The sequence below is a fragment of the Brassica napus genome, chromosome A4 (genome assembly GCF_020379485.1).
Source record: "Brassica napus cultivar Da-Ae chromosome A4, Da-Ae, whole genome shotgun sequence".
NCBI lineage: Eukaryota > Viridiplantae > Streptophyta > Magnoliopsida > Brassicales > Brassicaceae > Brassica > Brassica napus.
In genome coordinates this window covers 13,725,524-13,746,520 of record NC_063437.1, presented here as the reverse complement: position 1 = coordinate 13,746,520, position 20,997 = coordinate 13,725,524, and the positions used below count along the sequence as shown (strand labels likewise).

Below are 20,997 nucleotides of genomic sequence, written 5' to 3'. Positions count from 1 at the left end.
AAAATGTATTGGTAATACGCGTAGGAAAATAAGAGCTTTTGTGACCTTCATGCGATGTTCTATTGAACTACACACTCATTATTAACGTCGGCGTTTGATGATTATACATTGGAGCTTGGCTGTAACGGTAAGACTCTTGAGTTCTCTTGGAATCAACACACTGAAGACACTCAAAACCATAATGTTTCATGTTTGTTCTTAAAGCCCTCCCCAGTTAAGGAAACACAGACGAATTACATGAGAGCAAAAAAATAAGAAAATGTTGCCAAAAATAAGAAAATAGAAATAAAGTAATGCGTAAGAGATACAAAACTCGGACAAAATCGGCCTTACGAGACCTTCGAAAGTATACAAAGCTTCATCTCATATTAGGTTCTAGACTTCACTCCACCAACACAAGTTCCATTTAAAAAGCGTTTACAGAAATTAAAGAGCACACTAGTTTGGAGAGACTAGTACGTGACGTTATTGGGCAGGTTTCTGATGACGTTGCTCTTCATTCCCAGCTTAACACGACTCCTAGCTCCTCTCTTGTTCATCTCTCTCATCACCTTCATCCTCACTATATCCTCCTTCGACTGCACCGTTGCCAAACCCATGCTCTTGTACCTGCGTTTGTTTTACATCCGTTGTCCAAGTCAGATTCAGTAAAGAGAGTAGTAACAAGAGATAATCTCTGATGGGTTCAAACCTGTTGGCTAGAGAGTTGACAATGTGTTTCTGAGAAGACGGTGGCGGCTTCTGTTTGTAGTAGCGCATGAACTCTCGAGACCCAAGAGTCCTCGACGTTACTTTGTTATCCTCTCTCTTGGTGATCACAAGCTCCAACCCACCAAAGAGCTCAACGGTATTAGCTGATTCACCAGCTACAACCATCTGATTCTCCCCTTCATTGCCGTAACTATACAACACACACATTTCAATATAAAACATTAGTTTCTATATGATAACAAGATACCAAACAGAGGAAGCGTAAAGAGACCTGCTGCTGTAGTCATAGAACTCTTCTAGCTCTGCATCTTCCTCATCACCACCATCACCGTAATGCACTTTGCAGTGGCTTTTAGCTTCCATGTGCTTTCTAACAGCTTCCAAACTGGTGAATGGATGGCGCAGTTCGTTGCAGTACAGACAAAAGAAGTCCCTCTTGACCTGTAAGAGAGACAAAGATCTTTTAACTGTCTGAACATAAAAAGTGACGAGACAAAACAAAACTACATACCTTTAGACCAACGTAGGTTAGAAACCCTTTAGGATCCTTCAAGTACTCGATGTCAGGAATGAAGAACCCATGGATCTTGTGCATATGAACCATACACTTCTCTATCGTCTTATGCTTCTTATCACACATCAAACAGCTAGTGGGGTCCAACTCAAACTCGATATCATCATCCTCATCCATATCTTCACCAGAACCCTCCTCATCATCCTCATCCATATCTTCTTCACCCTCCAAGTCTTCGTCAGAGTCAACCTCAACCCATTCATCCTCACTCTCTTCACTCTCTTCCTCAATCAAACCCTTTAGCCGAGCAGGGCCCTTCTTCTCAACACGGCGAGGAGGAGGAGGAGGAAGCTCTTTGATAATGGCTTTATCCTCCTCTCCGTTGCTGCTTGAAGAAGCCTTGAGAACGTGGCTCTTTGACTTGAGATGCTGCTCGTGAGCTTTGGAGCTTCTGTAAGATTTATTACAGACTCCACAGGTGTAAAGCAGAGGCGCTTCGTTGGATTTGATCTTCTGCTGAGCAATCGCAGTTTGTCTAGCTTCAAACAAAGCTTCTGTAACTCCAGGAACACCAGCGATCTAACATTTTTCCGACAACAAAAACAACATCATAAGAACATGTTAAAGTGTTTTCTTCTTCGTTCTTTGTCATTTAAATTACAGAACCATAAGCATATAAAAACCCCCTAACGAAGCTACAATCACAGTACTGACCTTGCGCTTGAGATTGTAACGGTGCCATTCTGACTTGTAGTGGAGCTTCTGGTCAGAGTCGTCTTCGAACTCCTTGTTACACGAGTTACATGCTAAGCCTGACATCTCTCTCTCTCTCTCTCTAGCAGGAGCTCTGAGGTTAGCGATGAGATATTTTATTTGCGGCGACGGCTCACCTTCATATAGGTCGGTCGGTCGGTCGAGGGAAGAAGGTTAAAGAAACGACGATAAATATGTGTGTTTTGCGTTACCAGGTGATGTATTATGAGTCGGGTCAAGATCCGTTTAGATTTTAATATTGGGCCTAAATTAAAGTTTAAGTGGATCTTCATTCCAGGCCCGTTTCTTATTTTTACCCCTTTTTTTGTTTTTCAAGTCAATATTTGTTTATGAAATGAAAAAATTTTACCAAACAAATTGTACTCACTTATACAAAAAAAGACATATCATGAAAATGTTCAGCAGATGATGTGAAAGTTTTATTATCGTACATTAAAAAAACTATTACATGCTAGATAATTAAAAAAAAACATGAAAATAATTAGTATGTGGATCCAAAAAGCTTTCTCCAGTTGATTAATATTCCCTCCGGATTTGAATATATGATGTTTAAGGTTAACACATATTAAAAGAAATTAAATACTTACTTATATCAAATACTTTTTGGTTTTACTTTTAGTTAGTTTAAAGATTTATTTGAATCCCAATAAAATTCAACCACTTATATTGATTACATTTTATTTTAAAAACAAAATGCATTAATGAAAAGTAGAACATCATACATTTCTTTTTTTTTCCACCTGATTAGTTTCATTCCAAACGGAAAACCACAAGTTATAATACATAAGCTGGCGGCTTAATCGAAAAACCCCAGAACCAAGAGCCCACATGAAGGCGGCAACTAGAACCCACACAGGGGCGAGTTAAGCCCATAACAGGGTGACTTAAAAAAAAAACATAAAACTTAAAATGCTACTATACAAGGATGTTACTGTATTCGGATCTAATAACATCATAAATTTCTATACAAGGAAAAAACTAAAACATCATATATTCAAATCCGGAGAGAGTATATACTGCCACATAAACTAGCAAAATATAGACTTTCAGAAGTAAAGGCTCGAAAAGAAGCACCCTGGATACTTTTTGTTCTTTGTGACATCAGAACCAGATTGGTTGTTGGGTTGAGAGGCTGGATACTCTCCCAAGTACAACATTGCCAGAAGGACAATAATATTGACTTTACAATCTAAATGTTTTTACAAAATTGTTTTTTTCTTAAAATAAATTAGGATGAATTCCTTTTTCTGTAAGTATCATCTTCAATTGGTAAAACTACGAAAATGACCTGTCTTCTATTGTTTATTTTTTAAATGTGACAAGTAACTTGTCACCTTCTCATCTCATTTTTCTATTTTAATCCATATATTGATGTGTAGTTCTGAATTTGCATTAAATAAATATCCAAACATTCCACAGAATAACTGTAGGGAAAATAACCAAACTTAAAATCGTCACAACGTTATCAATTGTGAGATTAATTATAAACAAAACAAATGTGCTAAACTTTTGATATGACAAAAAAAAATCTTATATATATATTGTATGTTTATTTTAAGATTCATAGTCTTGTAAATAACATACAATGTTTATTTTTATAACATAAACTGTTAATTTTTCACATTTCATTCTTAATATACACAGAATAATCCAGTAGTTAGAAATATCAATTATCATATACATATTATTATATTTGCGTGTGTATATGTATCTTTCAAAACTGTATTAATCGGATGATTAAAAAGATATCAATATATGAAGTGATACTCATTTTATTTTCTATTGCATCAAAATGATTTGTTAAGCCTTTTCGTTGATAAATTTATTAAGCGCACATGAAACCTTTATAGAACCTAATTATCCAATAAGAAAAATTTATAATTAGGATAAAAGTGAAAGCTATTAATTATTAATTAATTTCTTAATCTATTAATAATAGCAATCCCAATTAAATCTAATGTATATATTTTTCATAGAATTTTCTAAACCGGTTATTCAAGCTAGCTATCCTAATATATATCCAACTTCATAAACCCATGAATCAAAGTGTTGAAAATGTAAGTGTCAAGCTCACAGATTTTCTCAACCATCTGATTGTACAAAACAAACTGTAGTTTTCAGGATCTTTGGTGCATTATTCTTTTTTTTTTTTTGTTGACAAATGTTGGTGCATGATCCTTTACATCTTCTAACTTGTACTGCTACTCGTGAACTCTACGCTTGAGAGCTTGAGTGGAAAGGTTCCATTGTGAGGAGTTAAAGATCCAATATGGTAAGTTTCTACCTTTTGTTTGCGCTACTCGTGAACTCTACGCTTTACATCTTCTGTTGTTCATGAAAAATCTTATATGTGGTAATTAATGCTTCATTTCTGTTTAAATCGTAATCTTTGTATTGTAGGGTTTACACAAGCTGCATTCACTCTAGGTTACGAGGAAGGGATTAATAAACCAAACATCGATGAGATATAATTCCACTGGTACATGGGGATGGAAGCTAACTTGAGCAATATAGTAGTTATTCCTACACGGTGTAAGACTGAGTTATGTTTTTTTACTCGTAGGGTGGACACTGATGAGGATTTATCATTCTTTCAACCACTGGATCTAATCTCCAAGGATGTAAATGAGTTGCAGGAGAGGCTGAGGGAAAGAAAAAGGAAAGAGAAGGACATAGAAAGATTTAAAGAAAACGAGAAAGAGGATATCATTATGTTCTTTTTTTTTTTTTGGAACACATATCATATCATTATGTTCTTATTAGCAACTTTAATGACCGCCGCTAAAATATATAAATTTATATGACGCAGTTGTCTAGGATTGAAGAAGGCTTGCATTTGGCAACTAAAGGCACAGCTTTAGGCATAGTATGACCCTTTCCTTCGGACATGTCAACGGCCATGTCTACCTCATCTCTCTCCCAATCAAAACACTGAATCAGTGACCCTAAAGCCAAGCTTAGTATAAGTTGGGCCAGCCCCATTCCAGGACACGCTCTTCTACCCATTCCAAAAGGTAGAAACTTACCATGTTGGATCTTTAACTCCTCACAATGGAACCTTTCCGGCTTAAAAACCTCTGGCTCATCCCACACTTTTGGATCTCGCTGAATGGCCCATGCGTTGATGAAGAGCCATGTGCCACGTGGAATATCATACCCAGCAACTTTGCATGTCACGGGACGATGCGTGTGGGACCAGCAATGGCGCTGCAGGATACAAACGAAGAGTCTCTCAAATTACATTATTGAGATACGTACAAGTGCTCATATCAGATTCTTCCATCAGACGCCCCTCTCTTGAAACGATGTTGTTTAGTTCCGTCTTGACTTTCGCTAGAACATCTGGATGATTTAGAAGGTTAGACATAGCCCACTCTAATGTCACTGACGTTGTCTCCGACCCGGCAAATAACATCACCTGCAAAAAAAAAATATGATTCCAATAAATCGAATAAATATTTTAAAGAATTAACGCGAATATCAATGAATTATTTATATATCGAAAAAATAGATAAAAGAAAAAACAACAACAACCCGAACCAGTACGAGCCCTTTGATGGTCTCGTCGGTGTAGTACTCAGGCTGCGATTCTTGAAGAGTTAGCAAATGAGTGATCATCGTGTTCTTGAACTCTGTTTTTCCTCTGTGTTCGTGGAGCAGTTCTTGCAGAAACTTGTCCAATTTCGAACCAAGTTTCTTCGCTCTCTTAACGTATCCATCGAAATCAAACAGCTTCACAACCGGAAGAAAGTCACCGACGTAAGTAAACCCTCCGAGCTCGAGCGGGGGAGAAGATCTCGGCGGTGCAGATACAGCGGAGGTTGCGCCAGTGGTCTCCGTAGGGAGCTACGCTAACCGCCGTGTTGCTGTAAAGAACGTATGCATACATAGTAGTGACATGCCTGTTTGCGAAAACGACGTCGTTCTCGTGAGACAAGAACTCCTCCGCCGCGGAAGATGACGTGACGACTACGGCTAGGCAAGAGCCAAGCCTGAGAGATAACACGGGACCGAGGCTTTGAGAAAGGTCACGTAGGCAACGGTGGACAGGTTCTTTGAGCAAATGAAGGTGTCCGATCACCGGGAAGCCCTTTGGACTTGGTGGTAAATTTTGCTTTGCTCGGAGGAGATAAGCAGCTACAATTAATAAGAGGAGGACTAGAGTGAATGAAAGCAAATGAAACATCTTGTCGCTTATTATGATTTGGTCTGCTAAGTGAAGACGATTTATATACAACTTTATAGAGACGTCAGTCAAGGAAGGATATATGGATGGTATGTGGTCTCACAGTTGTTTTTGCCCGTGATGAAAGGGCCCAGTCTTTGTTAGAATTTCTACAAAATCCAATATAGAAAAAGTATATACACTAGAAGTTTTAGGACATGTGTTTCGCGATGTTTTTTTCTTTTGTGTGTAAATTTCAAATCTCTGAATAGTATACTATTACAACGATACAACTTATTAATATGCATACGAGTTTACAAAGTGAAGAACACGAAGGAACCAAAGAAAAGAAGGTAGAATTTTAACTAAAGATAATGTAACCAAAATATCAGTCAAAGTGTGAGTAAGATCAATATAATCCAAACATCCACGATTGACATCGTTAACTTGACATTTTAAAATATTGCTTTCTAAAATTTTCTCTACTCACCTTGAGTTACTGCTGTGCGCATCCAACCCGCTCCGCGGCGGATTGAGTCATTTTTTTGATTCAAAAAATTAATCTGTTTAACTCGCAAAAAAATTATATTTTATCCGCATCCGTGCCGGTTTTTCATTAAAAAAAACAGTTGCAAAACTAATATTTTTTTGACTAATATGATTAAACTAATATCTTTTTGAAATATTAGTTTGGAGAATTTTTTTTTCGATTTTTTTTTCTTTTCTTAAATCTAAAAGTTCTTTATGAAACTATTTTCTAAAATTTTTATTTTTTTAATATTTGTTTATATATTTATACACATCCTTCAAATTTAAATCTTAAGTCTAGATTAATTAACTTTAGAGTTATAATTGTTTTTTTAAAGCTGGGAGAAAATGGTTAAGAAGTGATATTTTAGACAATTTCCAAAAAAAAAAAAAAACAAATTAAGACAGAAAAAGGAAAACTGAGGAAACAACTCAGTAAGGAAGAGATCAAAGCTTTGAACACATTCAAATCCCACGGGGGCAAATACTCTAGAGCAATCCCAAGATTCTGGGGGTTCATAGAATTGAATCAAATACATATACGGCGTTTCGAGCAAATTAATCATTAGGTTGGTTTGTTGTTTATAAGTTACTTCTTCTTCTGTTTTGTCTGAAATTCTTCTGGTCAATCCATCTTAGAATTCAAATTAGTATTAAACACTTGTTTTTCTTGCTTACAAGCTTTACTCTCGCGCCTCATTGCCTCTTTCTCTTGTCCAATTCGATTAATTTCTTTGGTTACCCAATTCGTCGTGTCTCTTTGCTCTGTTGCCAAAGCTTAGACCTTTTCAAAACTTCATCACTGATCTCAATTTACTCTTTACTAAAATTCCCAAGATTGACAATGTTGGATCTTTCTTTGCTGGGTGCAGTTCTCGTGAAGTTGACAAGACGCTCCTCCTTGCACTCTTTCTTCCTCTGAGAGAGAGAGAGAGAGAGAGAGAGGGGTGACACCCAAAAAGCTAGGGGTTCTTAAATTTGATACTGAATCAGCTTTAGAGTTGGGGCTTTTTATGTGAAGGGAAATAGAAGCTGAGAGAGTGCGTTTGTGTGGACGCACTCTCCCATTGTTCTCTTTTTTGGTTTTTGGTTGTAGAAGAAATTAATCATCATGCAACGTTGCCAAGATCAGAGGATTCATCTTGGTGATTTGAAAGGGCACATTGTGAAGAAGATTGGTGTTGAAAGATCTAAAAAGTATTTTTACTACCTAAGTAGGTTTCTGTATCAGAAGCTTACAAAGAGGGAGTTTGATAAGTCATGTTTAAGGCTGTTAGGGAGGGAGAATGTCTCTCTACACAACCACTTGATCCGTTCCATCTTGAGAAACGCAACTGTTGCTAAGTCCCCACTCAAACCTGTTCAGAGTAGAGGAGATGGATCTTTAGTCCCTAACCATAATAATCAGAATGGTCATGTTCTGTCCAACGGGAAGGTTGAATATATGTTGCAACAGCCAGTTTGTAGTAATGTCGGTTTAGAAAACGGTGATTTGAGTCGGTTTGATGATCAAAGATCAGGCAGATATGGAAGAGAAGGTGAGTTTCTTGGTCCAAGTAAAGATCAGGTTGCAACTGCAGCTGTAAATGTACCAATGAGTAGTCCTCTGGTTGCACCTCTAGGGATTCAGTTTTGTTGAGCTAGTGTCGGTGGTAGGACGGTTCCTGTTTCAACGGTAATGAGTTGCTTACCAGAGACAGAGATGGTGAGGAAAAGGATGGAGAGTATTGCAGTAGCACATGGCCTTGAAGGGGTTTCGATGGAGTGTGATAATACGTTGAATGCCATGTTGGACGTTTATCTCAAGAAGCTGATCAAATCGTGTACTGATTTGGTCGGAGCTCGGTCCACCAAGCAGCAGAGTCAGAACAGTTTGCAAGATCATTACTCTGTGTCACTGCTTGATTTTAGAACGGCCATGGAGTTAAATCCACAACAGCTTGGCGAAAACTGGCCTACTCTCCGAGAGAGAATATCCGTGAGGTCTTTCGAGGAACAAGACTTGGAGGTGTGAATGCGTGCGTGTTGATGGTAGATAATGTCTGAGTCCAGCATGCTCTCGTCCAAAAGGGGACAGAGAGTGAAGTTATGATCCTGCAGCAGCAGCAGACTCATAGAGCAACTAATCCCAAACTAACCGTCTAAAAGATATATGTTGTAAGATTATTAGCTTTGCTGTTTATACTGAGTTTTGGCGGAGATACTGTATGTAACCCTTAGTCTTTTAGCATTTTTTTAGAAATCATATCTTAATAATAAGAAATTCAACATCCGTTTTCGTTCTCTCATTTCAATAAATTTTTTTATTTTATTCAAAACTGCCTCGTTCCTTTGCTTTCTAGTAGTCACACTGTGTCCTCCTGTCTATTGCGTAATACTTCACCTGGAGATTTGTTGACCCTTGGTATATGGAAAGTATTGAACAGAAATGATTAATCTTTGTTCAAGAAGTTGCAGCTACAAAGGGGAAAATATCTCATGTTGTAGCCTTGAGGGATTCTTTTTTCAGCTTCTCGTCCTATTCAAGCACTGCTCACTTGTGTTGTGTTACATATGTCACGAGGTTAATGGTGATACTATGTTAGTTAGAAGATAGGTTTGTGCTATAAGGAAATGTTAAAAAATATATCAATGCAGAAAAAGAACTTAGCAAATGAGCTTCACAGGAGTCGTCTTCTGGCTAGTCTCCCTCGTTGGAACGAGACTTGTTACAATGCATGTTTGACTAGTGAACCGGGCACTTTTTGTTTTTCTTGTGAGTTCTTCTTGAACATTACTGCATCTCTTGTATCTCTGCGCTTTGTGCTACCATGAATAAGCTTCTCAATTGGCGATTATAATAACCGAAATCCCCTGGAAGATTACATCTTTTCTGGACTTTTATTATATCCTACGAAGAAAACAAATCTTGCTGTTCAAGGAGTTTGTAAGGATCTGTCGATTTCAGATGAGTAGAGAAAATGTTTTGAGATATGCAATATTGAAACTACTCGTGTGGTGATTCTCAGACATGTCACAGCACCAATCTCACATGTAAGATGCACTATCTCTCTCCCTCTCTCTCTTTTTCTAGTACTAAAAGTGGGTTGGGGATAATGTTAACAGTTTTGTTTTATTTTGAGTACTTTTTGAGTATATATATTAACGGGACTTGGTACATATGGGTTGGTTGGAAATAAAAGTGTGCACCAAAGGCTTTGTATATTTCTTCTCAGTCTCTAGTTAGAATGGTGTCTTATGCTCAATGTATTAGACCTTTTAAATGCAGGATACTGATGGGGGCGACTAATGCCAAATCAGATGAAACTCATTCCTTTTTTTGTTCAACAATTTTAGCAAGTTTCAAAAAACAATTTTAGCAAGTTAATAGTTGCATAAGATGAAAAATTGACACCCATTTGTTAGTTATGTAACACAACTTGTGTTTTGGTACAGATAGGACGAGAATTAAAGCAAACTAATATCATTAAAAATTATAGTTTTTGCCAACAAAATTACGAACGAGATCAATACAATTTTTTTGAGAATTGAAACCCTAATTGAACCAAACATTAAAAGAAAATCCCTAATTAGACTTGCAACACACGGATCATTACTTCCTCAAAGCTTCACTCAGTTTGTTGATTAAAGGGTCATGTCGATCTAACCAATGGGTCAAGCAATCGTCATGAAACACATCCATACATTCCGACTCCTCCGACATCTCCTCTAGACAAATCGCACAAGATCCTGCTAGTTTCTCTGTCATCCAAGGAGCATAACTAAAAGGCGCCACTGTGTACTCTTTCTTTGTGAATGTGACCAATAGCGTGATCAACAAGGGTCCTTGTGGCAAGTCTTTCCGTTGGGATTCGAGAACAATCCGATCCGTGATAAGTCGGGACAAGACAAGGTCGTTGAAACGGGTCTTGATTTGCTGATGAACTGTGGTTGGTTCGAAGTCTTTGAACGTGAGAAGCGATAGCATGTCGGGAAAGGAAGAAGAATCGAGGTAAGAGCCGAGACTCGTTATGTTACCATAATCGCTCTCATCTACAAGAAACTCTTCAATTTCCCGAATTTGACTAATGAAGACAGAGTTTAATAACCCTAAGGACGGACCTGGAGACGTTACCTGTGCACTGATTTCTACTTTGAGTGAGCTAGTTTCCATCTTCTTCCTTGAAGTTGAACAACACAACAAAGTCGGAGATGAGTCGTTAGATATTGTGTCGGAACACAGAGAGAGATCAGAGATTGTATCGTGACAGAAGAATGGTGTGTTGGTGGATTGATGTTTGTATTTATAAGAGAAAAGGCCGTAACATTAACGCGTCAATGCCAATCTTCACTTTCCTTTTTTTACCTCTCTTATTATTTCCTTTTCTTGTAAGAATTTGGAACGGTCATTTTAATTTAATTCTGTATTTCCCTCTTTCGTGTTCATTATTTCCTTTTATTGATTGTGGTAGGGTGCGGAAGATGACTCTGTCGGAGTCTTAACCAAGTAAGTTTTGCTATTGTTACTCGGTTAAACGTTGTTTTAGTAAGTTTGTTTTTGTCGTTTTTGATTGTCCGGTTCCAGAAAAAATATATTTTTGCTGGCTTGTATAAAACTTTTAATATAATCCAATATAGATGAAAAAAATAAGAGAAAATAGGAAAAATGAGACACTTAGGCCATCAGCATTGAGAGTTCATGAGGGGTTCATGGGCCCGGGTTCATAGGCCCGGAAGGCAAAAATAAATCAAAAATTAGGTTTATTTTCGCGACCCGCCTCTTATTACTGACCCCGTATGAGCCCGGTTCATGCCAGGTGTCACCCACCCATTGGAAACGCGATCGCGAGTTCACGAGGAGGAAAGCGGAGAGAAAGCATTTCTCTCATTTCTCAAAAAAAGCTAGGGTTTCTCTCCGAAAGGCGATTTTGGTGCGACGGTGACCGTTCTTCACTTTCCTCTATCTACTCGACGACGGAGTGTCTCCTCTACGAGCCCAGGTGAGTATGGAGTTGATTCACGGTTTAATCAAGCGTTTATCGTGTCGAAACCGATGTGGGGGACTCGAAATAGATTTTGTGGTTTCGAGTTTGGGTTCGAAATCGGAAAAGGGGTTTTCGCTATATGGTTTTAAAACCTCATGCGGGGTTCGATTTATCGAAATTTAGGGTTTGTTTATCTGGGATTTGAAATCGATTTGGGGGTTTCGAGTTATGGTTTTAAATCTGCATGTGGGTTCGATTTATGGGTCGTTTCATCTTAGTTTTTCGTGATTATTTCGTAATCTGTTTTATCTTTGTTGTTTAGATGGATCCCGTGGAAGATAGAAGAAATACAAAGCGGCAGGAGGAGTTCTACAACAGTATGGGACACGTGGCCGATTCAGAATATGGGATTCCCAGGAGGTGTCCCTGTGGTGGGAGAATCCGAGACGAGGTTCGCGTGAAGGAGAAGTACGACACTCTGCCTGGGAAACGCTTCTTCACGTGCATCAACTACGAGGTAAGAGATACAAGTTTGTGGGTTCGAAGATGTATAGATTATGTTTTAGTGACGCGAGTCTAATGTGTTTATGTTGTCAACAAGGCTGATGGGTTTCATTACCGTCAGCCTTGGGTTATAGGTGTGCAGGAGGAGGTCGAAAGTCTGCGTAGGCGGGTGGAGAAGGCTGAGCAGGTGATCAAGTTGGTGCCCAATCTCAATAAACATATCGACACAGTTGAGGTTAGTGAACTTTTTAAGAGTATCGAATAGGTACTGTAAAGAATTGTAAAGTTTGGTTATTTTTAAGTCCGTAACACGGTTTGTTTGTTTCCATCTGCAGGCAGAGGTTAACCGCCTCAGTTTGGCGGTTGATAACCTCACTGCTGAGATTTATTCTCTCACTGTGCAGGTCGCAAATCTGGAGAAGGTCTGCTTCGAATAAAAACCTTAAGGTAAACACTCAAGCTTAACTAAGCTTAACTGAACTGAAGTATTTAGCTTGCTCTGATGAATGCTGAACTAGAGGTGAACTGAACTAGCTAGAGTAGGTAACTGAACTAGAAATGAATTGAACTAGGTAGACTAGGAACTGAAAAACATTAAAGTTGGTTGGTTGCTCTGATGAATGCTGTTTTGAATGCTCTTTGTCCACTTCTTGTACTAGTTTTTTAAAACAGATTTGATGTGTAATGAATGCCGTTAGAGAACAACTTGTTGTGTAATTAACTTTAATGAATTTTGGTGGTTAGACTTACTTTAATTGCTCTCTCTTATCAAAGCACAATGGTAGTTTAAAAACATAGTTAGAAGTAAAAAATCTGAAAACCAAAACCACGTTTAAAACATCACCCCAAACCAAAATGGAACCGTTTTCTCTAGATTCTCCCGGGTTTATGAACCTTTTATCTTCCCAGACCAGTCAACCCATAGACGTAGGGTCCATAGGCGTAGGGTCTTCTACTGTTCCAAAACCGGTGGAGAGGAAAAAGTGGACAACACAAGAAGACATTGTTCTGATCAGTGCTTGGTTGAACACCAGCAAGGATCCGATAGTTAGTAACCAGCAGAAGTTAGGGTCGTTTTGGAATAGAATAGCAGAGTACTTCAATTCAAGCCCTCAGCTGAGTGGCTACGCTCCTAGAGAGTGGAGTCAGTGTAAGCAGAGGTGGGGTAGAGTTAATGAGCAGGTCTGTAAGTTTGTGGGTAGTTATGAGGCGGCATTGAAGGAACAAGCTAGTGGTCAAAATGAGAACGATGTCATGAAGTCTGCCCATGACATCTTCTTTAACGACTACCAGCTCAAGTTCACTCTCGAGCATGCGTGGAGGGAACTGAGGTTTGATCAAAAATGGAGATCAAACTCTGTTTCCAGAGATGGTCCAAAAGAGAAAAGGAAGGAAGCTGCGGTTACAGAGCCTGAGTTGGAAGAGGTTAGGCCTCCTGGTATTAAGGCTTCCAAAGCTGCGAAACGAAAGAAGCACGGGAATGAAGCAGCTCTTGATCAGATAGAGAGCATACTAGCAAAGAAAACTATCATATCAAACCGGAAAATCCTTGATCGTCTCTTAGGAAAAAATGCAGATACACTTTCTGATCAAGAAAGGACACTCAAGAATAAACTGATATCCGAAATGCTTTGAGTTGGTCAGTGGGTAATTTTTTGTCTGTTTTGTGTTGTCTATTTCTTTTTGTTTTTTGAGTGTTGTCTAGACTAGAGTGTGATTTGTGATTTGTGATATGTGATTTCTTGAGTGTTGTCTAGACTTTTTGTTTAACTTTATTGATTCGACTCTGTTTTATGTTGCAGGTCACGGGTTGCATAAGGTGGATGGTTGTACTTGTGTTCCAGTCACGGGTTCACGCTTTCTCTGTTTCTTTTATGTACCTGTCTTTTAGCTTTATGTACCTCTCTTTTAGCTCTATGTATGTCGGTTTCAATCACGGGAAAGTGTAGAATGTTGGATTTTTCTACACTTCTATCTTATGTAATCACGGGTGTATGTACCCCTGATAACTTCATTCACGGGTGTAAACATTGTCTCCCTATATATATTATGTTTGTCACTTCTCTTTGGCGATCATTTATAAAATCTCCAATGCAACTTCTCTTTCTTTCTCACTTGTCTTTGTGAAACACACTGCTTTCCTCATCCTCCTCTACACCAAGTCTCCAAAGTATTTGTGTATCGACCCACTGCTTTCCTCATCCTCCTTTACACCAAGTCTCTCTCCTTGTATTTAGGTAATCACATATCTTGAACCGTAGCTTTTTAAACGAACCGTTGTTTTTTAAAAAAAAAAGAACCGTTGCTTTTTAAACGAACCGTTGCTTTTCTTACAAGTATCATGTATATTCTAATGTACCGTTGCTTTTTTTTAATATGAAACACCGATTTTGTTTGAAACATATATGAACCGTTGTTTTTTTATATGTATATAAAATACAATTTAAAGAAATATGTAATTATTTTGTTTAATTAATATGATAATAATTTTTTTTTTTTAATATGTACAAAGGATGTCTTCCTCATCAAGTGATGAAGTAGATGAAGCTTTAGATGAAATTGTCGACGAAGTAGTCGATAATTACATCGACTCAATGGTTAATGCTCAAATCAACAAGCCGAAGCGACGAAGTTATATCGAAAGAGAGCGGGAACTAGGACACAAACAACTATGGAACGATTATTTCGCGGAAAACCCAACATACCAGCCGGAAATGTTTAGGCGCCGTTTTCGAATGAACAAAACTTTGTTCCTTCGCATAGTCCAAAGCCTAACTAATGAACTGCCATACTTTCAGCAAAGAAGAAATGCTCATGGAAGGTTGGGGCTATCTGCACTTCAAAAGTGCACGGCCGCAATACGTATGCTGGCATACGGACAATCGGGAGATATGTATGACGAATATCTCCGACTAGGTGAAAGTACTTCACGTTTATGTTTGGATAATTTCACTAATGGGATTATACAATTGTTTGGAGCTGAGTATTTAAGAAGACCTACACCGGCGGATCTTCAACGATTACTCGATGTTGGAGAGGCACGGGGGTTTCCAGGGATGGTAGGCAGCATCGATTGTATGCATTGGGAGTGGAAAAACTGCCCAACGGCTTGGAGAGGGCAGTTTACACGTGGTTCAGGAAAGCCGACAATTGTCTTAGAAGCTGTGGCATCACAGGATCTTTGGATATGGCACGCATTTTTCGGTTTACCAGGTACTCTCAACGATATCAATGTTCTTGATCGGTCTCCAGTTTTTGATGACATTTTACAAGGTCGAGCACCTAAAGTTAATTTCAAGGTCAACAACCACACCTATCATATGGCATACTACCTTACTGACGGAATTTATCCGCATTGGGCTACATTTATCCAATCCATCCCACTTCCTCAAGGTCCTAAAGCAGTGCGGTTTGCTGAACGCCAAGAAGCCACTAGAAAAGATGTCGAACGTGCTTTTGGAGTATTGCAATCGAGATTTGCAATAGTTAAAAACCCAGCTTTACAATGGGACAAGGAAAAAATAGGAAGGATTATGAGATGTTGTGTTATATTGCACAATATGATAGTCGAGAATGAAAGAGACGGATACAATCAAATTGATACATCAGAGTTCGAGTCGGGAGAGTCAAGCAGAAGTTCCCAGGTGCGAAGAAGAGAAAGTTTGAATGGCCATAATTTCCTTGGCATTCGCACTGAAGTTCGAAATTCCGATAAACATAATCGTTTGAAAGCTGATCTCATCGAAAATATCTGGCAAATGTTTGGTAATGTAGATGATTGATCGTTGTATGTTCATGAATTCTCAATGTATTGAATAAATTACTTTTTTTAATATATTGGTTAATGTAATCAATTCTTAATGTATTCAATATTTTAAAACTTATTATATTTTATTCATTTATTTTCAATATAGTAAAAAAATTGAAAATAAAAAAAATAATATTATTTTATTTCTATGAACCCCTTCTGCAGGTTCACCAATGCAGGAACACAATCGATAGAGGTTCACAACTATTTAAGGTCCCACCCAAAAAATAATAAAAAAACCTTATGAACCCCAAGAGGGGTTCACCAATGCGGATGCCCTTAGAATTTGGGTTTGTCCGAATAGGAGTATAGGACTTTTAGAAGATTATTTAGCTAAACCACTCATCTCACTGTCGCTTCTTTCGAATTTCACTAAATAAAGACAAGCAGAGGCGGACCCACGTTGTAGAAAGGGGTGTCAACTGACACATGTTAAATATAAAACTTTGATTTTTACTATGTGTTCAATAGTAGACAGCAGCTCAAGTGGTTACGTTGTTTGTCCTCTGACGACTGACACCCCTTACCCGAGTTCGAGGTGCGTCCTGTGCCCTATTTTCTCTCTTTAATTTTAAGTAAAATATTTCTTGTCCTAGGCCCATATAAATTATGACCCAGGTTGACTCTACATTCAAACATTTTATACTGAAACTTGAAACATCTCACATTCTTGAAAGAAAGAAAAAGTCAAAAACAATTCTCAAGATTGCTAATTATAGAGGTGACAACAAAAGAGACAAGTTTAAGCCAAGGATCTTAGAAAATGTCTCTCCACCATTAGTATTGACCTCCTCTCAATGTTTGTATATATACACAACCAGATCCTTTTATGACAAACTCAGTCTGAGGTTTAGCTTTAACTATAGAAAATTAAGGGTAATATATAAAAAAAACATTTAACATGTGTCTCAAGGCCTCTTCTTCTCTCCTCTCTCTCACCATCTTACTCGGTGTATCATCCATTGTATCAGCGGTTAACATAACCAGAGCACTCGATAAATACCCTGAATTCAGCACCATGACCGAGCTTTTCGCCAAGACCAAGCTCACACCAATTATCAACAAACGTCAGACAATCACCTTGTTGGCTCTTAGCAACGATGCTATCGGTTCCATCTCTGGTCGACCCGAGGACGAGCTTAAGAACATTTTAATGAACCATGTGGTTCTTGACTTCTACGATGGGCTCAAGCTCAAGGCTATAAAGGACAAGAGCACAATGCTCACCACACTTTACCAATCCACCGGCTTAGGCCAACAACAAAACGGTTTTCTCAAGTGCAGCAAAACTAACGGAAAGATTTACTTCGGGTCTGCTGTGAAAGGCGCTCCTCAGACCGCTGAGTACATCACGACCGTGTTCCGTAACCCTTTCAATCTCTCTATTGTCCAGATAAGCATGCCCATTGTGGCTCCTGGACTAGGGGATCCGGTTGAGGTTCCTCCCACACCACCCATGTCTTCACCACCGGCTCCATCTCCCAAGGAGGCTGCAGACGCTCCAGCTCCTGGACCAGCTGAGGAGGAGGGTTACGCAGATTCTCCTCCCGGTGGAGCTCCAGAAACCGCACCTGCATCAGCTCCATCAGAAGATGGTTCTCCTGCTCCAGCTCCAGCTCCAGGTCCAGAAAATTCCGGGAAGAAGAAGAAGAAGATGGCAGCAGCTGATGAGGCTGAACCACCTACGTCTGCTTCTAACACCGGTTTGAGCTTTGGTGCAATTCTAGTTCTCAGTTTTGTGGCTAGCTTTGCTGGATTCTAAGATGTTTTAAGACGCAGCGAGTTGAAAACAGTTTGAAAATGTGACTCGACCGTAGACTAGTGATAATCATAGCTAGTGATACGAAGTGGACCAAAATTCCTAACAAGTTCTATCCACACTAATGTAACCTCAAAATCATTTATCATTAGGGAAATTTTTTATCGTTAGATCTTAGATATAACCTGTGTTTTTTTATCTTCATTCATCCAATTCAACACGAGACAAAACCCAACAAAACGTGCAACCAAATTGCTTCATGGGATCATTTCAAATCAACCAATATCAGAAAGTTTTAGCATAATGAAACTGCACAGAACTGATCAAGCACTGCTAAAATGATGAAACCGAGCTTAAAGGGTTTTCACCAAAGAAGTATCAAAATAAATCCTAAAAAAATCCAGCAATTGCTCATACTGATGAAGTCTATTTGATAATATTGCCGAGGGCCGAAGAGAGATACAAAAGATTCGGCATTGGTCTAGCTGCAGTCTTTCATTTAAGCTTCTCTACGATGTCTGCAATGACCTGTTCCATATCAAGATCCTTCATCTCCTTAAATGGGCGCTTCATATCCTACAACATTAAAGAAAGTCACATCACCTGCTATGTAACTTGAGAAGATTAAAGAACATGAAAGCCACATCCTAAGTCACCAACAAACTGATTAGCTAATTATTCATGCTTCAAACTACTTAGCGCTTAACTTGATTCAGCTAAAGAGAAAACAACCAAAACCCATTTTATGATGCTCACAAAATACCATTCGTGAAACTACCAGTTGACTCAGAGCAAAAATATCATCAAAGAAACTATCAGTTCTAAAGCAAATAATCAAAGAAAGAGTGTTATGAGAATTACACTATGGACAAGATGAGAAAACTGATTGAATAGGAACAAATTTTCTCAATGAAAACAGAGTTATCACTCAGTTTCAAACTAGTAGCACTCAGTTTGATTCAGCTAAAGAGGAAACAACCAAAACCCATTTTATACTGCTCACAAAATCTCATTCGTGAAACTACCAGTTGACTCAGAGCAAAAATATCATCAAAGAAACTATCAGTTCTAAAGCAAATCATCAAAGAAAGAGTGTTATGAGAAAACTGATTGAATAGGAACAAATTTTCTCAATGAAAACAGAGTTATCACTCAGTTTCAAACTAGCTAGCACTCAGTTTGATTCAGCTAAAGAGGAAACAATCAAAACCCACAAAATCTCATTCGTGATTAGTTAACTCAGCCAAAATAGCATCAACGTATCTATCAGTTTAGAGACACAATGATATAAGAATTACTATGGACAAGATGATAAAAAAAACTCATTGAATAGGAACTAAGTTGTTCAAAGACAAAATGATATAAGAACTAAAGACTTACCAAGAGACTGACAAACGTCTGACCACCTTCCTCACGAATCTCAAAGCAACCACGCCTTGGCTGTGAAAAATCAAATAAAAAAGGAAAGAATCAGCAACGAAAAAGATAACTTAGCAAGCATAATGTGACAACATCAAAGAGGTAACTACCTTATCAGCATTCATAGTCACAATGATGCCAGGAACAGCAATCTCGAGACCATCCTTCAGCTCGTTGGCCCTCTCCTTGAAAGATTTGCATTGTTTGCTTCAACAAAACCAACAACAACAAGATTCAGTATGAGATAAGATAATCTTTCAGATGAATCACAAAAAAAATACATAGAGAGAAGAGAGAAAGCTCATTATCTCTACTGAAGAGAACGAATCAGAACAAATTTGTGCAAAATCAACGACGAAACCCTAAATAGAAGGAATCAAAGACGAGTGCACAATCACAGCAAGAATGCGAACAAAACCCTAACGAACCACCAACGATTACGATCTTCGCTTGGAAACCTAAAAGAAGGGAGACGGTTTCCTTTACCAGTGCTCGATTTCGATCCTCTTGTGCACAGCGCCGTCGTCTCCTTCTTCTTCTTTTTCAGCTGCGACGTCGTCGTCGTCGTCGTCATCTTCCTCCGCCTTCTTAGATTCGTCTCCTTCTTCTTCTTTTGCAGCAGCGACGTCGTCGTCGTCATCTTCCTCCGCCTTCTTGGCATCGTCGTCCTTTTCTTGCTTGATCTTCTTAGTCGCCGGTCCAGCGTCCTTGGCCTTCGGCTTCCTTTTCTTCTTCTCGGGAGACTCGTAGGTGAAGAGCTTGGAGGAGGAAGAACCACCGCCACCAGACGAGTCACGCTGAGTTTGGCTCCGAGTCTTCCGATCCATGCTGCGAGTCTGCCTCGTCGGCGTAGTCACCGTAGTAGGTTTCGCCTTCCCTTCTCCGTCACTCTTCTTCGGCGCCATTTGTACGGAACGAAAAGCTTTTTTTTTTCTGTTACTCTCTCTCTTCTCTTTGTCTTCTTCTTCTTCCTCCTCTAGATATTTCACTTTTTTTTCACCCGCTTCTTGGACTCTGTTTTAACCTTTTTAACGCTAGTTAGAAGACGTTGGAGAGGACTAAAGTTACCTTGGGACGACACGTGGCCTTGAATTTGAATGGACGGTTAAGATCAACTGTGGATGATAAAGACTCGTCCTTACGATTGATAGAAAAGATGGTAGCGATTGTTTACTGTTTACTACGTCTAGACGAGTTATATTAAGGTGTAATCCTGGTAAATATACAATCTAAGCTTATATATGTTTTCAAGATTAATGACAAACATACTTCCAATAAAAATATTCTTTTAACGTTTCACGTCTAGAATGTCTCTTTCTAAACATTTCTTTGAATTAATTTAGAGGTAACAACTTTACCACCATTACTTGTTTTACAAAAAGGTCCACTTTAGATGATTGGGCTTGAGATCCATAAATTACACAACTCTGTTAAGAATCCTTTAAACCACAACTGAAAGTCTGAAATTCAATTCCCTAACTCCGTAGCAGGCCCCGGAGCAACCCAGTAAAAGCTTCTCCCTTATAAACTGATTAAAAACCTTAAAAGTCATCATTATCAATGGTTTTCTACCTGAATATTTTACAAATTATACCGATATTAAATTAGAAAATCTCTAAAAATATCATTTGAAAGACTTATTTTTCAAGTTTCTTTAGATATTTCTTAATCAATTTTTAATATAATTTATGTTCCAACTTTAAGAAATTCAGTTTGAGAAATCTCTACGGATTCACTAATTTTACTTGGAGAAACTAGACCCCCACTTCATTTAGGAAATAACCAGAAACTTCATCCTCTCATGCAAGCGAGAACCAAGAGTGCAAGGTGTTACTCGTTTCTCTTGGGTAA

At 38.5% G+C, this 20,997-nt stretch overlaps 5 protein-coding genes and 2 pseudogenes across 7 annotated transcripts; 3 read left to right on the top strand and 4 right to left on the bottom strand.

Moving 5' to 3' along the window:
- Positions 1–260: 260 nt before the first annotated feature.
- LOC106446647 (cytoplasmic 60S subunit biogenesis factor REI1 homolog 2-like) lies at positions 261–2,177 on the bottom strand. Its single transcript, XM_048777711.1, has 5 exons — positions 1,940–2,177; positions 1,223–1,804; positions 983–1,152; positions 692–901; positions 261–609 (listed from the first exon to the last, which is right to left on the bottom strand). Exons 1-5 carry the CDS (start codon positions 2,042–2,044, stop codon positions 453–455), a joined length of 1,224 nt encoding a protein of 407 aa, XP_048633668.1. The 5' UTR covers positions 2,045–2,177; the 3' UTR covers positions 261–452.
- Positions 2,178–4,687: 2,510 nt separating this feature from the next.
- On the bottom strand, positions 4,688–6,694 carry LOC125608017 (annotated as a pseudogene).
- Positions 6,695–7,065: 371 nt separating this feature from the next.
- On the top strand, positions 7,066–8,974 carry LOC106449933 (annotated as a pseudogene).
- Positions 8,975–10,133: 1,159 nt separating this feature from the next.
- LOC125608016 lies at positions 10,134–10,868 on the bottom strand. The gene has a single exon (XM_048777708.1). The coding sequence runs from the start codon at positions 10,843–10,845 to the stop codon at positions 10,285–10,287; it is 561 nt and encodes a 186-aa protein (XP_048633665.1). The 5' UTR covers positions 10,846–10,868; the 3' UTR covers positions 10,134–10,284.
- A 544-nt stretch (positions 10,869–11,412) lies between these two features.
- LOC111199487 (glutathione S-transferase T3-like) lies at positions 11,413–16,222 on the top strand. Of its 3 annotated transcripts, none has more exons than XM_022689572.2 (4): positions 11,413–11,671; positions 11,979–12,173; positions 12,258–12,395; positions 12,496–16,222. In XM_022689572.2, exon 4 carries the CDS (start codon positions 14,674–14,676, stop codon positions 15,940–15,942), a length of 1,269 nt encoding a protein of 422 aa, XP_022545293.2. In that variant the 5' UTR covers positions 11,413–11,671; positions 11,979–12,173; positions 12,258–12,395; positions 12,496–14,673; the 3' UTR covers positions 15,943–16,222. The 3 variants fall into 3 exon arrangements, with proteins under 3 accessions (XP_022545293.2, XP_048633664.1, XP_048633663.1); XM_048777707.1 differs by having other exon boundaries at positions 11,468–11,671; XM_048777706.1 differs by lacking the exon at positions 11,413–11,671.
- Positions 16,223–16,827: 605 nt separating this feature from the next.
- LOC106449934 (fasciclin-like arabinogalactan protein 3) lies at positions 16,828–18,099 on the top strand. Its single transcript, XM_013891594.3, has one exon. It carries the CDS (start codon positions 16,870–16,872, stop codon positions 17,728–17,730), a length of 861 nt encoding a protein of 286 aa, XP_013747048.2. The 5' UTR covers positions 16,828–16,869; the 3' UTR covers positions 17,731–18,099.
- LOC106448623 (pheromone-processing carboxypeptidase KEX1) lies at positions 17,965–20,150 on the bottom strand. Its single transcript, XM_013890485.3, has 4 exons — positions 19,633–20,150; positions 19,257–19,353; positions 19,108–19,167; positions 17,965–18,303 (listed from the first exon to the last, which is right to left on the bottom strand). The coding sequence occupies exons 1-4, from the start codon at positions 20,049–20,051 to the stop codon at positions 18,223–18,225; spliced, it is 657 nt and encodes a 218-aa protein (XP_013745939.2). The 5' UTR covers positions 20,052–20,150; the 3' UTR covers positions 17,965–18,222.
- Between the last annotated feature and the right edge of the window lie 847 nt (positions 20,151–20,997).